Genomic DNA, 17,992 nt, shown 5'->3' with positions numbered 1-17,992 from the left:
AAGCTTTGGCCTGTGTGTGATTGGTCTCACTCCAAGTTGTCACTTGATAATGTCATTGGAGTCACCATCTCAGTTGCTTCACTACTACTAGCTCCTTAGAAAACCAGGAGCTGGTTTGGCTCCTCTCCTGGTTTGGGATCCATTAAGTTCACAACCCATTTTCCCTTTCCAGAGTTGAACCAATACTTTGAAGGGACACCTGGCAGGACAGCAGGAAACTTCCAAGAGTCATCAGCAATCAATCTCATCCATAAGAATATTGAAAGAAAGGACTTTAATGGGCTACCCAACTATGCAGAGATTCCGATTTCCAGCAAGTCAAAACTCCACCAGGTAGTGATCTATCCATGACAACAGAATGATAAACAGTTCCTCCATCCTTAGATCATCATCACCAACTCCAACACTGTAAACAAGATCCAGGGCGTGTCTGGAAGCATGAACAGAGCCAGATACCTTTTGGAAAGGCCCCACGGTTATCATGCCGACATGATGTCCTGAAACACTCCTGACAGAGAGGTATTAGTATGGATCTTCAAGTTCTCTAGCACAACAGGCCAAGAGGAGCCACCACCAAACACAATGCCACCCTTGCTACCTCAAGAAGGGAGGGAGGCTGTTGACCCATAGGATGCTAGCACAAAAGGGAGGAAGCTTGCTGATCAATAGGTAGTGGTACACCAACAAAATAATTCACCTGTTTCAGTCAGACAACTTCACGTACCCATACTCAAAACCAAAATTAGGTGGGATGGGGCACCTTATAAGAGGGATGGGACCCAAACTGACCATTACAACCTTCATCTTCAGCATGGTCATCTAAGACCAAGTCAAGCATGGTTGCTGTTATCCAATTCAAAGATTTAGCATTTGTCCAGCCTGCCAGGACTATCCAGATTATTTGAATAGAACAGTGGCTCTCAACCTGTGAATCCCCAGGTGTTTTGGCCTACAACTCCCAGAAATCCTAGTTAGTTTACCAGCTGTTATGATTTCTGGGAGTGGAAGGCCAAAACATCTGGGGACCCACAGGTTGAGAATCACTGGGAGAGAGGGACAGTTTGGGGACACCTTGTGCTTTTTTATTCACTATTAGTATGGTTTTCCCCACTACATCTTTTTATAAATTTTCATTCTCAACTGCATGTTTCATTGCCTGAATCATGAGATGCCTTATCCAGAATAGCTGGAAATGTGCTATCAATTAACACATATACATTCCCACATGTGGTGTAATAGGTTACTTGAACTAAAACATACCATTACATTTTCAAATATTTCCAATAATTGCTATATTTTAACAATTATTTTAAACTCATTCTAGAGATTGCTTGATTGTTCCCTTGGGTTTCATACAACTACTTATGTTCCTCCTACAACTGCTTGATTCCACAAGTGAAATGTACTAAACAATTATTTATTATTATATAATGGCATCTATTTACAAAACTGCCTTACACATTAGAAGATATCTTAACCCATGCAGCTTGTAATCTAAAACAGGGACAGAGGGTATATTTACACTGTAAAATTAATGCAGTCTGACACCACTTCAACTCCCATGCCTCAATGCTATGGTATCATAAGAACTGTAGTTTTGTAAGGTCTTTAGCATCTCTGCCAAGATGAACTGGTGCCCTGCCAAACTACAACAACTGGGATTCCACAGCATTGAGCCATGGCAGTTAAAGTGGTGTTAAACTGCATCAATTTGACTGTTTAGATGCAACACCAGAGCAACAGCAGAGGAAAGGGCAGAACTTAACAGTACTCTTCTTTTCTTTTTCTTTTCTTGGACAAGTCCCAGAATATTCCAATGAGCTTAATTTTTTTAAGCAACATGGCTGGTTTTAATTACATGTACTTTTGCATACGGTAGTATAATATGGAATGGGGACTGAAGAAAAAATGCTGTCTCCCATCTCATTTGATAAGTGTAAAGATGCGCTTTTGGAAGAAAGCAGGTATTCCGAGTCTTATATATTCTCCATTCTTTACCCTTGGGGTGCTTTCTTGAAGTATCAATGACATCATAGAATCTTTCTTATAAAGATCTGGAGCTTCTTTATGATGTCATAGAATTCATATAAACATGATTGACTGATGATACCACTTACATTGAAGTGTTTTGTGGGGCACAAGGGATGTCAACCAACCTTTTTTGCCAGAATACCATCTGACAGGATCAGGCCTGTAGCGAGGGGGGGGGGGTTAGGGGTTCAACCCCCCCCCCCCCCGAAATTTTTCAGGTTATAAAAAAAACCTGGTTTACTCATGAATTTTAACTGGTTAACCAAATCCCCATGCTAAATCTATGAGACACAAAACATTAAGAGTCCCTCCAGGCACTATCTCAAGCAGATATTGACAGGTTTGTAGCGGGTGTGGGGGGTGTTAGGGGTTCAACCAAACCCCCCCCCCCCAAATTTTTCTGGCTATGGCCCTGGACAGGATGATTGTTCAAGGCACTTTCAACAATCTTGTTTCAGAGACGTTCACTGCAGTTCATGGTTTCTATATATTTTACACTTTGTTCAAACTCATAAAATACTTTCAGGTAAGATCCATATGTAAAAACTCTGTAATGAAGAGGATGCTCTGCCCACTGGCGATTGCATGAATATGGGCAGAGCATCCCCTTTATTACAGAGACACACACACATTACACGCACACACACATATACACACATATCCTTGGGAGATACAACTCATGAGAGTTGTAATTTTGCAACGCCTTCTCTGCCAAAGAGTGCTCATCAAACTACAACTCCCAGGTTTCCATAGCATTGAGCCATGATAGTTAAAGTGGTGCCAAACTACATTAATTCTACAGTGTAGATGCACCCTTAAAGAAGGGAGATAGACAAAAAAACATTTCAGGGTGAAGTTAAGAGCAGGATTTGGGGGGAAAAACTGATCTATAGGCACTGAGCAAGAATCCAAAGTAAAGCCTATAACCAGGAGTAGATCTTAAGAAGATGGAACTTGAATTAAGTCTGAATTAAGTGATACGAAAGTGATGATACAAATAACATAATTCAAACAGAATAGACATATTTCTACTAAAAACATATTTACATTCTTTCTTAAGCCTGGATTAAGAACCTTACAAAATCTAAGATTGCCACATGTTTTACTGGTCGCCTCCTTGTTTTTTAAAGGCAGGCTGACACTAAGGAAATTCTCACTTAAAAAATTATGGCAAGTAAAACTAACCCTCTACTTAAGATCCCCCCCCCCTTCTTGTAGATACAAAGTGATTTTGTTTTACCATTTTTCTCAGCCCCATATGACAATAATCATGACACCACTTGATTCAACTACTGCAGAACCAAACTGTGAATACACCAGTGAGATGAGTGCTATGCTTCAAAAGTTGGTCGACAAAACTTCTAGAACATGTAAGGAAATAAAGGGCGTTGCATGCCATTACAGAGATGAGAAGCAAAATATAAAAGATTAAGGGGAAAAAAGAGAAAAATGAATGAAATTAACAGGGATGAACATCTCTTCCCACTTTTTCCCTTCAACATCAATTCCAATGGAGAAGCAGCTACTATGTTATTTTTTAATGCCTAGAGAAACATATTTACATTGAGACTATCAAAATTAAAGGCTACATTCAGTACACAATGCTGTGAGTTTTCTTTCCATATGCTCCTGTAATCTTAGGCTGCTCTAGTTATACGAAACCATGATAATGGAGGCCTTCCTTTTCATGTGCAATAAAATGATGTTTTATTAGCTGTACGCCACTCCTTCTGATTAGCTTCCAGATCTTGATTTCAGAATTGTTCCAGGCCCCGAGGTTTCCAGACCAGAGTTTAAGGTCGCATCTACTCTATAGAATTCATGCAGTTTGAATCCATTTTCACTGCCATGGCTAGGTGATATGGAATCATGAGAGGTGTAATTTACAAGTTGTTTAGACTTCTCTGCCAAAGAGTGCTGATGCCTCACCAAACTACAAATCCCAGGATTATACAACATTCCATATGGCAACTCAAATAGTATCAAACCACATTAATTCTACAGGGTAGAAGTATTAAGTATCAAAAACAGTTTCTCACATTTTACCACTGAGAGAGAGAGCGGATGCATTCTCCTGTTAGAAAATTAAGCGAGAAATATTTGGTAAGAAGCTGTTCCCAGATCAAGGTGAAATGAGAAGATCATTTCTTCTCATTTATTTAAGGAGATGAGATAAGGAACATGTATTCAGTGTACTTGCAATGTCTAAAGGCATTAGAAATTGTCAAATCTTGGAAGCTAAGCAGTGTCAGCTCTGGATAGTATTTGGATGGGAGGCAAGAAAGAAATACCAGGCATGGAAGACTTTATTCTGGAGGGATTATAAAATCATAGAATCGGAAGACATCAAAGGGCCATCCAGTTCAACTCGCTGCCATGAGGAATACATGAATCAGGGGTCCATGGGTTTTCAGGTCCCATTATATATAACAGCATAGTACAATGGTGCCCCTTATATAAAATAACAAAATCAAAATTTGCTTTATTAAATTTAAACATATATATATGGTGTGGATGGTTTAATATGGTTTAACCCATGGATATAGAGGTCCAACTATACTAGCAATATACCATGACTACCATAATCTTGTCTTCTCCAGACTAAAGGTAATCATTTTCTTCTATCTTCCTTTTCAGGACTCATTTCACATACTCAAAACCATCTCTAGTTCCCTCTTTTCAGGACAATCTAATTTTCCAATATTCTCCTTAAAGTAAGGCACACAGAAAAGGCAATTCATTGGGTGCTCTATAGTTCTCCTCTGCACCACCTCAGTATCTTTAAATCGTTTTTCATCCCCTTCTTCCTATCAACAAAACCTAACTGTCGCCTGATTTGTTGTGTGTGTGTGTCAGGAGTGACTTGAGAAACTGCAAGTCGCTTCTGGTGTGAGAGAAAGGCTGTCTGCAACAAGGTTTCCCAGGGACGTTTCCCTGATGTTTTGTTTTGTTTTTTAATGTTTTTACCATCCTTGTGGGAGGCTTCTCTCATGTCCCTGCATGGAACTGGAGCATTCTCCCCAGATTGAATTCGCACTGGCAACCTTCAGGTCAGCAACCTAACCTTCAAGTCATCAGTCCTGCCGGCACAAGGGTTTAATCCACTGCGCCACCAGGTGCACCTACTGTTGCCCGATCAGAACAGGGTAGGATCTCCTTAAGCATTAATGTGGTTTTTTGTTTCTCAGGAGTTAAAAATACACTTCCAGATCCTGCTAGATTGCAAGTCCCAGCTGCCAAAGACAGCATGCTGAAAGCTGTATTGCACAGAGATCTAGTGCAGTGGTTCCAAACCTTTGGTCCTCCAAGTATTTTCGACTTCGTTCCCATAATTCCTAACAGCTGGTAAGCTGGCTGGTATTTCTGGGAGTTGAAGTCCAAAATAATTAGAGAACCAAATGTTAGGAAACACTTAAGGGCAGACTTCAACCCAAACGTGGCAGTTCAGGTAGAGACTCTCTAGTTCCTTTTGCATTGTAAATCCCAGCATAGCTAACAAGAAAGATTGCTGGGAGATGCAATTCAACACTATTTGGAGTTTAGCGTGTTTTCCATGCTTCCTTGAAAGCTCTGTTTTCAAAAATGGCATGAACTATATACCATTAGCAACTCAATACAGACTGTGCTCATCATGCCAATGATATGAGTTCTGAATGAGTAAGGACAAATCACCAGTGGGAATGAAGTATAGATGACTCATAAGAGATGTAACAATTTGCCTGGACAAGTTAAAAACTCGTAGGGTCACGGTGAAGATCCTGAATGTAGGATGGGCATTTTCTGTCATGCACAAGAAAGACAGCTGCCATAGCAGCAGCAATGTATGCAAAGGAATACGTTGCACATGGAAAATAACATGCAAGAAGTTGGACTTGTGGTTCACACCTCTCCCTCAATACTTCCTCCAAACAATTAGCTACAGGTCTCAAAAATGCCTTCTTTTTAAAAATAGCCCAACATGCTCACCTCAAAAATATATACAAAAAGGAGAACATAGGTACAACATTGTGGGCTGGAGGCAGAAATGTATTGATTGAAGTCTCATCCGCTGTTGATTTGATATGATACAATATATTATTTATTTACACATGGTATGAACATCCAAACTCTTGAAAATTAACAAAAATGTAACACAAAAAAGCGGGTGGTTACAGTAGTCATGATGTGCCTTCAAGACAGCTCCAGTTTACAGCAACTCTATCATGGGGTTTTCTTGGCAAGGTTTGTTGAGAGGAGATTTGCCATAGTCTTGGTTGAGAGAGCAGACGTGCCCAGCGACTGACTCACCCAGTGAGTTTGTAAGACTGAAGGATTTGAACCCTGCTCTCAAAGAGCTCTAGTCAAACATTCAAACCATGCTAGCTCAACGTAAGAAACAAACTGACATAAGAAACAAACTAGGAGGGAGTAACTTTCTAGCAGGAAGTGGAGGGGGGGGGGGGAATCAAGAAGTAGATGTGAATCCTGAGAGGTGAATTCAAATTTCAACTCTACCACTGAAAGAATACTTGCCTACATATGAGAGCTTGAAAGGTCAGGCAGTAGCCACCTTAAAGACATGCTTCTATTCACAACGCCTGGTGTCCCTTGCTATTGTTGTCCTCTTCTAAAAGAAAAAGCAGTGACCATAATGGAGATCTAGCAGACACTGTTGTTTGTTAACTGTGGCTCTCAAATTCCCAGCCAGTAAGGCCACTGTAGGGCTTTGGAAGATGGTTTGGGGACTTCAGGGCCCATAATCCACAGCTATAGGAGGGCCAACGGCTTCCCCTCAGTCACCTAACCTCAGTTTGGTTACCCAACACTGAATGGCTGGTGGGATTTCTGGTGGTTGTTACCCCAAAGTCCTGGGATGCATCTACACTGTAGAATTAATGCAATCCGATACGACTTTTACTATGGGCCAATAGTATGGAATCATGGATTTGTAGTTTAGATGGGCACTAACACACTTTGGCAGAGAAGGCTAAAGAACTTGCAAAACTACAACTTCCACGATTCCATGGCATTCAACTATGGCAGTTAAAGTGGTGTCGAACTGCAATAGTTCAACAATGGAGATGCAGTCCTGGAAGGGTGGCGATTTGTCACCCAACTTGTTTCCTCCTTCTGGCACATTCTGGGCCCAAAAGGAAAATCCAGGCAAAGGATGAGGCCACACCAGGGAAGGGGCCCTGCTCTGCTTGGGGCGGGACCTGCCAGAGAGGAAAATTGAAAGGGGAAGGAGCCAAGGGCAAGAGGTGCCTGTGTGGGTGGCTCAGGAGAGAGAGCGCCCAGGGCTTTCCAAGGACGCACCCAAGTTGCCTCTTCAGGGCAAGGAGGCCGCTCCCAGAGCTGTCTGCTTCTCAGGCGCCAGGCCAGGTGGCTAGGGGAATTCTGGGATTTGTAGTCCAAAAAAATTACTTTTCAAAACTTTTCCAGAAAGTGTGCCAAACAACCAGAATTCTTTCAATGTAGCCTGGGTGCCAGAGGAGGGCTTAGTGCCTGGTGCAATTATTCCCAAACTCTAATCCTCCAGATGTTCTGGACGTCAACTCCCAGAAGCTTCAGCTACCTTCGCCAATGGTCAGAGATTCTGGGAGCTGAATTCCAAAAAATCTGTAATGCCAAAGTTCGAGAAACAATGGCTTAGTTGTTTCTTTTTTTTCTCAGGAGCGACTTGAGAAACTGCAAGTCGCTTCTGGTGTGAGAGAAATGGCCATCTGTAAGGATGTTGCCCAGGGGAAGCCTGTATGTTTTGATGTTTTTACCATCTTTAAAGGAAGCTTCTCTCATGTCCCCACATGGAGCTGGAGCTGACAGAGGGAGCTCATCCGCGCTCTCCCCGGTTTGGATTCAAACTGGCAACCTTAAGGTCAATAACCCAACCTTCAAGTCATCAGTCCTGCCAGCACAAGGGTTAAACCCACTGTGCCACCAGGGACTATGGCTTAGTGCTGATGAAATATGTTGTTGTCACAGTGGCATTCCTATGTGCCTCCAAGTTGCCTGCTGACTTATGGCAACCTCATGCATTTAGTAGTGTTTTCTTAGGCAAGGAATACTCAGAAGTGGTTTTGCCATGTGGTTCTTTCTCTGAAATATCTTACAGCACATTGTATTCATTAGTAGTCTCCCATCCATATACTAATCAAGGCTGACTCTGCTTAGCTTTCAAGATCAGATGGGATCTGATGTCTTTAGGACACACACAGACAAAAAAAAAGTTTTCTTGCCCAGAACTTTTCCTAGACACGCTTATGTTGCCCGGCAGTCTGCAGACAAGCTTTTTATCACCTCTTCCCAGGCCCAGAATGAGGCGAAACTGCTCTGTGAGCACACAAAGATACCAGCACAAAAAAAACAAATTAAAGAGTAGAAAACTCACCCAGCCTTTGAACAAATTCATTCAGTGGCTCCTTTTCAAAAAGGAAAGTACAGACCAAAAGCATGACAAAAAAAACAGAATGGCAGGGGGAATGGAAAAAAAGGAAAGGTTAAGAAGTAGTGTTGTGGTTTGAGTGTTGGGATATGACCCACGAGGCTAAGGTTCAAATCCCACCTCCTGCACGAAACCCACCTTGGAAGACTCACATCCTCTCAGCCTCAGAAGAATGCAAGGGCAAACCCCTTCTGAATAAGACGAAAACTTCATAAGTCAGAAATGACTCAAAAGCACCCTTGAAATGTCTTGATAATCATGGGGTTCCCATAAGTCAACTGGAAGCTATATACACAAACACATATTCAAGTTAAAAAAGTACTGGTTGCCTGTTGAGAAGCAGAAAAAAGTAGGGAAAGAAGCCAGGATCCAACATGAGAGAGATGCCAAGCCCTGGAGATTGGCCCAGCCTCCCCAGGCCTTGTCACTGAGAGTTACATAAACCCTCCATTACTTCCGAAACGAGAGAGGTCAGGTTTTTCCTTTTTCCTGTAAGTTACAATTCTCCACCCTGCCAGGAACTCTTGCAAGTCAGGAACTACAGCACCATCACACTCCCTACAAAGGCAAAAAAGCAAAAAAACGGGAGGCTTGAAAAGTAAAAAACCCATGCTAAAGATGCCATAGGACATTTTTCCCTCCAACTCAGGTTGCATCTACACTGTAACATGAGCGCGGTTTGAGACCATTCAAACTGCCATGGCTCAATGCTATGGAATAATCATACAGTTAGTCCTCAAGTTACAAATAGCCAACATACAAAAAATGTATAGTTAAGAACAGGGTGAAAGAACAGGAAGTGAACGAAATCTACCTTTCAGAAGAGAAATTTGGTCCTGAAAGAGTTATCATGGGGAAAATGTGTCTCCACTGAAGTTTTATAATAAATTCTTGTTTCCACAACAAGCATTTTTTTTAAATCCAATTATCACAGGGAAAGAAAGTGAGATGAAATCTTCTGAGCGGGGCAAAAGCTACAGGGGTGTTAACCCTTCCCTATGCTATCCAAAGCTTGCTTAAATATTAAATTATACAGTAGAGTGTCACTTATCCAAGCTTCACTTATCCAAGGTTCTGTATTATCCAAGGCAGTCTGCCTTTTAGTAGTCATTGTTTTTGTAGCAAATGTTGCAATGTTTTGGTGTTAAATTTGTAAATACAGTAATTACTACATAACATATTCCTGTGTATTGAACTGCTTTTTCTGTCAATTTCTTGTAAAACATGGTGCTTTGGTGCTTAATTTGTAAAATAATGTAATTTTATGTTTAATAGGCTTTTTTCTTAATCCCTCCTTATTATCCAAGATTTTTGCTTATCCAATGTTCTGCCGGCCCGTTTATCTTGGATAAGGGAGACTCTACTGTATTATATATATGTTCAAAGTTACTCTTTAAAATGTATCTGTTCTGACTTATAAACAAATACAAACTTACAGAACCTATCTGTAATCACCTCTCAACAAAGGGTTCCCCCAGGCAGGAAGCAGCCAAGCTTTGAAGCTGCTAGGCTATTCAATGCTAATCAATGTGGTCAATTACAACATTCACACTTGCCTCAAACAGACAAGAGTTCTTTCTCCCAACCTGGACCTTCCACAGATATGTAAACTACACTGGCCTAGTTTCCAACAAACCTCACAACCTCTGTGGAGGGCTTCCTTAGATGTAGGTGAAATGTCAGGAGAGAATGCTTCTGGAAAGTGGCCATACAACCCGGAAAACTCACAGCAACCCAGTGATTTTGGCCATGAAAGCCTTCAACAACTCATAGAACCTATCTTGTTTGTAACTTGGGGACTGCTTGTAGTTGTAATTTGAGCCCCAGGACTCTTTGGCAGGAAGGCTAAAGACCTTGTAAAACTATAACTCCCATGATTCCATAGCACTGAATCTTGGCAGTTAAAGTGGTGACAAACTGTATTAATTCTACAAGGCCAATGCACCCTAAAACAAGCCAAAGACGGTCCGTTTCTTCTTGAAAAGTTGCCTCAAAACTTACAACAACACAGGTTTTTGGGTAGCCAAAGAGCAAGGCAGGAAAGAAGCTGCTCTGCACATGTTCAGAGTCACTCTATGGAAAGTTTCACCCACTAGCACCAGAAAACCTGAGAGAAGGAGGACACTCTTTTCCTCCCCCATTGGTGCATCTCCAGTTTTGCACCAGTTTAGCTGCTACAGCACGGCACTCTGGAATACTGGGACGTGTAGTTTTGATGAGAAACCAATACTCTTTGTCAGAGAAAGCCCCAAACTTTGTCAAACTGCAACTCATCCAAAGAAAAAGGAAAAAGATGCACCTACACTGTAGAATGAATGTAGTTTGACTCCACTTGGACTGCCACAGCTCAATGCTATGGAATCACAGGATCTGTAGTTTGGCAAAGCACCACCGCTCTTTGACAGAGAAGGCTAAAGACTTTGTCAAACTACAACGCCTGTGGTTCTATAGCACTGAGCTGTGACAGTTCAAAGTGTTGTCAAATGGCATTCATTCTACAGTGCAGATGTACCCTCAATTTTATGCAATCCTAGGAGTTGTAATTTTACAAGGCTTTTAGGCCCCATCTACACTGCAGTATAAAATCCAGATTATCTGCTTTGAACTGGATTATACGGCAGTGTAGACTCATATAATCCTGTTCAAAGCAGATAATATGGATTATCTGCTTGGATAATCTGGATTATATGGCAATGGAGAAGGGGTCTTCACCTTCTTGGTCAAAGAGAGCAGATGCCTCACCAAACTAGAAATCCCACGATTCCACAGCACTGGGCCGTGACAGTTGAAGTGGGGTTAAGCTGCACTAATTCGACAGTGTAGCTACACCCTTAAGGAAGGAGGCATAAGGAAATGAAACTATGGGGTGAAGCTAAGGACAGAATTTGGGAAACAGATAATCCATACGCACCAAATTAAGGTCCCTTCCACACAGCCATATAACCCAGAATATCAAGGCAGAAAAACCCACAATTTCTGCTTTGAACTGGGTTATCTGAGTCCACACTGCTACATATCCCAGTCCAAAGCAGATATTGTGGGATTTTATTCAGCTGTGTGGAAGGGGCCCAAGAATCCAAAGAAAAGTCTGTAATCAGGAGTAGATCTAAAGCAGGTGAAGCTTAAAATGAACAGGGAAACCATGGCTGACTGTTGTGAGATGCTGGGATCTCTAGTTTGGTGAGGCACCTTGGCAGAGAATACTACAGATCTAGGATTCTATGCCATTGAGCCATGGCTGGTCAAAGTGCTGTCAAAGAGGATTCATTCCTCTGTGGAGAATGCCTTGATGCTATGTAATCATGGGAATTGTAGTTTTATCAGGTCCTTAGCCTTCTTGGCCAAAGAGTGTGGGTGCCTCACCAAATGGCTGATGCCATGATCCATAGTATTGAGCCCTGGCTGTTCAGAGTAGTGTCGAACTGCAGTCATTTCACAGTATAGATATCCCTTGAAAAACTACAACTCCCAGGATTCCTAACACTGAGCCATGGCAGCTAAAAGTGGTATCAAACTGCATTCATTCTACAGTACAGATACCCCTACACAAGGCTAAAGACCTTGGAGCATTACAGCTCCCAGGATTCCAAAAAGCTGAGCCATAGCAGTTAAAAGTGATGTCGAACTGCATTCATTCTACAGTATAAGATATCCTTATAGAAGGCTAAAGACCTTGTAGAACTGCAACTCCCAACACTGGGCCATGGCAGCTCAAAGTGGTATCAAACTGCATTCATTCTACAGTGCAGATATCCCTATAGACCTTGGAAAATTACAACTCCCAGGATTCCATAAAACTGAGCCATGGCAGCTCAAAGGGGCGTCAAAAACTTCATTCATTTAACAGTATAGATACCCTTATAGCAATGGTTCCCAACCTGTAGGTCCCCAAATGTTTTGGCCTTCGACTCCCAGAAATCCTAACAACTGGTAAACTGGCTGGGATTTCTGGGAGTTGTAGGCCAAAAAACCTGGGGACACACTGGTTGAGAACCACTGCCTTATAGAAAGCTAAAGACCTTGGAGAACTACAACTCCCAGGATCCCATAACATTCAGCCATGGCAGCTCAAAGTGGTATCAAATTGCATTTATTCTACAGTATAGATACCTCTATAGAAGGCTAAAACCTTGGAGAACTGCAACTCCCATCACTGAACCATTGCAGCTCAAAGTGGTACCAAACTGCATTCATTCTACAGTATAGATACCCCTATAGATATAAAGCCCCTGGAGAACTACAGCTCCCAGGATTCCATAACTGAGCCATGTATACTCCTATAAAAGGTGAAAGACCTTGGAGAACTGCAACTCCCAACACTGAGCCATGGCGGCTCAAAGAGGAATCAAACTGCATTCATTCCACAGTATATATACCCCTATAAAAAGGTTAAGCCCTTGGAAAACTACAACTCCCAAGGCTGAGCCATGGCAGCACAAAGAGGTATTAAACTGCATTGATTCTATAGTACAGATATCCCTACAGAAGGCTAATGCCCTTGTTAAACTAAAACCCCCAACACTGAGCCATGGCAGCTCCAAGTGGTGTCAAACTGCATTCATTCCACAGTACAGATACCCCTATAGAAGGCTAATAACCTTGGAAAACTATAAATCCCATAACTGAGCCATGTACACTCCTACAGAAGGCTAAAGTCCTTGGAAAAACTGCAATTCCCAATAGTGGGCCATGGCAGCTCCAAGTGGTATCAAACTGCATTCATTCAGCAGTAATGATACCCCTATAGAAGGGTAAAGTCCTTGGAAAACTACAACTCCCCACAGTGAGCCATGGCAGCTCCAAATGGTATCAAGCTGCATTCATTCAGCAGTAATGATACCCCAATAGAAGGCTAAAATCCTTGGAAAACTACAACTCCCAACACTGGGCTATGGCAGCTCCAAGTGGTATCAACCTGAATTCATTCAGCAGTAATAATACTAAAGTCCTTGGAAAACTACAACTCCCACAACTGACCCATGTATGTACAGATACTCCTACAAAAGGCTAAAGCCTTTGGAGACCTGCAACTCCCAACACTGGGCCATGGCAGCTCAAAGTGGTGCCGAACTGCATTCACTCAGCAGTAATGATACTCTTATAGAAGGCTAAAGTCCTTGGAAAACTAGAACTCCCATAACTGAGCCATGTACAGATACTCCTATAGAAGGCTAAAATCCTTGGAAAAACTACAACTTCCAACACTGGGCCATGGCAGCTCAAAGATGTATCAAACTGCATTGATTCTATAGTATAGATATCCCTACAGAAGGCTAATGACCTTGGAGAACTAGAATTCCCATAACTGAGCCCTATACAAATACTCCTACAGAAGGCTAAAATCCTTGGAAAAACTACAACTCCCAACAGTGGGCCATGGCAGCTCCAAGTGGTATCAACCTGAATTCATTCAGCAATAATGATACTAAAGTCCTTGGAGAACTACAACTCCCATAACTGAGCCATGTATGTACAGATACTCCTACAGAAGGCTAAAGTCCTTGGGAAAACTACAACTTCCAACAGTGGGCCATGGCAACTCCAAGTGGTGCCGAGCTGCATTCTTTCCACAGCATAGAAGGCTAGAGCCCTTGGGAAACTACAAGTCCCGAGACTGAGCCATCTCCTATAGAAGGCTAAAGACCTTAGAAAACTAATACTCCCAACTGTGGGCCATGGCAGCTCAAAGTGGTGCCGAGCTGCATTCTTTCCACAGCATAGAAGGCTAGAGCCCTTGGGAAACTACAACTCCCGAGACTGAGCCATCTCCTATAGGTTAAAGACCTTAGAAAACTAATACTCCCAACTGTGGGCCACGGCAGCTCCAAGCGGTATCAAACTGCATTCATTCAGCAGTAATGATACCCCTATAGAAGGCTAAAGTCCTTGGAAAACTACAACTCCCATAACTGAGCCATGTACAGATACTCCTACAGAAGGCTAAAGTCCTTGGAAAACTACAACTTCCATAACTGAGCCATGTGGTATCAAGCTGCATTCATCCTACAGTACAGATACCCCTATAGAAGGCTAAAGACCTTGGAGAACTACAGCTCCCAGGATTCCATAACTGAGCCAGGTACTGATACTCCTATAGAAGGCTAAAAGTCCTTGGAAAAACCACAACTCCCAACAGTGGGCAGTGGCAGCTCCAAGTGGTGCCGAGCTGCATTCTTCCCACAGCATAGAAGGCTAGAGCCCTTGGGAAACTACAAGTCCTGAGACTGAGCCATTTCCTATAGAAGGCTAAAGACCTTAGAAAACTAATACTCCCAACAGTGGGCCACGGCAGCTCCAAGTGGTATCAAACTGCATTAATTCAGCAGTAATGATACTGAAGTCCTTGGAAAACTAGAACTCCCATAACTGAGCCATGTGCAGATACTCCTATAGAAGGCTAAAATCCTTGGACAAACTACAACTTCCAACACTGGGCCATGGCAGCTCCAAGTGTTATCAAACTGCATTCATTCAGCAGTAATGATACTAAAGTCCTTGGAAAACTAGAACTCCCATAACTGAGCCATGTGCAGATACTCCTATAGAAGGCTAAAATCCTTGGACAAACTACAACTTCAAACACTGGGCCACGGCAGCTCCAAGTGTTATCAAACTGCATTCATTCAGCAGTAATGATACTAAAGTCCTTGGAAAACTACAACTCCCATAACTGAACCATGTACTGATACTCCTACAGAAGGCTAAAGCCCATGGCAGCTCCAAGTGGTGCCGAACGGCATTCTTTCCCCAGTATAGAAGGCGAGAGCCCTTGGGAAACTACAAGTCCCGAGACGGACTGGCCATGGCGGCGGAGAGGCGTGCCAAGCGGGCGGGAGGGCCACGTCGGCGTGGCGGGGAGAGCGAAGGCGGGAGGGTGGGGGGGTCGGGGCCGCGCCTCACCTGAAGTAGTAGACATCGCTCTTGCCGGCGCTGAGCCCGGACTTGCGGATGACCTCCTCCTTCTTCCAGCCGGGGGGCAGCGCCGGGCAGTCCATCCTCTTGCCCCGCTTCTCCATCCGCGGCGGGGCCGGGGCCAGAGCCGGGGCCGGGGCCGGAGGGGCGCCGCAGCCAGGCCTCCAGGCGCCGCCGGGGGAAGAAGAGGCGCAGGGCAAGGGCGAGAAGGGGCGGCGCAAGGCTGGAGCCCGGGGAGCCCGTCGGGGCGGCTGTCCAGCACCACCCGCCGCTCCCCTTCCTCCTCTCCCTCTTCCTCTCCCTCTCCCTCTCTCCGTCGTCTTCCTCCTCTTCCTCCCCTTCTGCTCCTTCTTCTCCTCCAGCCCCGGACCCTGCCTGGAGGCGGACAGAGGAGGAGAAGGAGCGGCAGCAGCAGCAGCAGCAGCCCCGGCGCCTCCTCCTCCTCCTCTTTCTCTTGCTGCTGCTGCTGCTTCCGTAACTGAGCCTCGGAATCCGTGTCATCGGCGCTCGGAACCTCGGGGTCATAGAGCCCGCGCCGCGCAGTGAGGAAAAGGAGGAGGAGGAGGCGGAGGAGGAGGAGAGAGAGGCAAAAGAGGCCGGGCCCGGCGTCGCCCTTTAAGGCCGGCTCCTCCTCCCACTCCGGCTCTTCCCGGGGAAGCCTCGGAAAACAGAGAGAGAGAGAGAGAGAGAAGGGAGCGCGCAAGGGAGACAGGCAGCCCAGGCGCGCGTTCACGAGGGAGGCGGAGAGAGAGAGAAAGAGAGGGCAGGGCATCTAGCACGGCACAGGCCAACTTCGGCCCTCCCTCCAGGTGTTTTGGGCTCCCACAATTGAATAACTCAACTACAGAAACGACAGCAAGAAAAAGCCCACTCCATGGTTCAGATTTGTGGAGGACACCTTCACCATTTGGAGCCTTGGAGAAGAAGAACTCAAGTTCCTGGACCAGGACCACCTCAACTGCATCCATCTAAACATCCAATTCACCACGGAAAAAGAAAACGAAGGAAGGGTTGTGGTATGTCTTTCGGGCTGTGTGACCATGTTCCAGAAGTATTTTCTCCTGACGTTTCGCCCACATCTATGGCAGGCATCCTCAGAGGTTGTGAGGTATGGATAAACTAGGCAAGGAAAGGAATATATATATATATATATATATATATATATATATATATATCTGTGGAGAGTCCAGGGTGTGGCAAGAGTCCTTTGTCCCTGGGAAGCCAGCATTAATGTTTCAGTTAATCACCCTAATTAGCATTGGAAAGGTTTTTTCTCTTGCCTGGGGGCATTCTTTGTTCAGTCATTAGCTGCCCTCTGCCCTCAGAGTGTTGGTTCCCATCTACTGTTTTGAACATGGCCAGTTGGCCACACAGCCCGAAAGACATACAACAACCCTGTGATTGAAAGCCTTCGACAACACATAAAACAAAGGAAAATTGCCGTTTCTAAATGTCCTCGTCATCCGCAAGCCCAATCAACATTGGGTTTACAGAAAACCTAAACACATGGATATGAGGGTTGAATGAAAACTAATGCCTCCACCTTCGTAACAACAACAACAACAACTTTATTTTTGTACCCCGCCTCGATCTCCCTGAAGGGACTTGGGACGGCTGTAACTCCTCAACAGATGGTAGTACTGGTATGCTGCAGGTCCTGGCTTGTTCAGTAGACTCTCCTCTACAGTTCCATTTGGCAGGAAGCCTTAGCATTGAACAGTTGTGTTGTTAAAGTACGAAGTATGGAACCCTGCGTAGATGGTCGGTCAATGCACTGTGCAGTCACTGAATTCTTGACAGCAGAAGGTGTCACTCCAAAGGAGACTCATCAGAGAATGCAAGCTGTTTACGGTGATCGTGTTGATGTGAGTACTGTGCATCGTTGGACAAGTTAGTTTAAAGATGTTGAGGTGGGAACGTCTGACTTGCGTGACAAAAAAAGAGTTGGACGTCCTGTGACAGCAACCACCGGGTTTCACAAGCAAAAGGTTGACAGATTGATTCAGGACGATTGTCGTATCACTCGGAGAGAAATTTCAAGCATAATCGGCATTTCACAAGAAAGTGTGGGTGACATTGCTTTGCTTGGCTATCGGAAGATTGGTGCATGTTGGGTACTGTGAGATATGGAAACAGAATGTTGCCTTCTTCTGTAACAGCTTCAGAAAACTTGTTCATCGTTGGCAGAAATGTATCCAATAGTCTGGTGATTATGTGGAAAAGTGAATAGTGGTAGTTAAAGAGCACATTCTAAGGATTATTTCTGAGTTCGATTTATTAAAATATTCCCATCCAAACCCAAATAACGAAGGTGGAGGCATTACTTTTCATTCAACCCTCATAGATACTAGGGTTACGTAAAGGTTTTCCCCTGACGTTAGTCTAGTCGTGTCCGACTCAGGCTTTTGGTGCTCATCTCCATTTCTAAGCTGAAGAGCCTATGTTGTCCATAGACACCTCCAAGGTCATGTGGCCGGCACAACTGCATGGAGCGCTGTTACCTTCCCACCGGAGCAGTATCTACTGATCTACTCATATTTGCATGTTTTCAAACTGCTAGGTTTGCAGAAGTTGGGGCTAACAGCGGGCACTCATCCCACTCCCCAGATTCAAACCTCCGACCTTTTG

At 43.9% G+C, this 17,992-nt stretch overlaps 1 protein-coding gene across 1 annotated transcript in view; it reads right to left on the bottom strand.

The window, feature by feature from the left end:
* Window positions 1–15,762, bottom strand: part of mbd2 (methyl-CpG binding domain protein 2) — a 76,219-nt gene extending 60,457 nt beyond the window's left edge. Inside the window, exon 1 of the mRNA XM_008115106.3 lies at window positions 15,353–15,762. Within this exon, the coding sequence (XP_008113313.3) occupies window positions 15,353–15,468 (116 nt within the window). The 5' untranslated portion in view covers window positions 15,469–15,762. The remainder of the gene's footprint in view (window positions 1–15,352) is intronic.
* Window positions 15,763–17,992: the final 2,230 nt, after the last annotated feature.

This window comes from Anolis carolinensis, chromosome 2 (genome assembly GCF_035594765.1).
Source record: "Anolis carolinensis isolate JA03-04 chromosome 2, rAnoCar3.1.pri, whole genome shotgun sequence".
NCBI classification, from domain to species: domain Eukaryota; kingdom Metazoa; phylum Chordata; class Lepidosauria; order Squamata; family Dactyloidae; genus Anolis; species Anolis carolinensis.
Note: the sequence above shows the minus strand (reverse complement) of the source record. Positions and strands in the feature narration are given on the sequence as shown.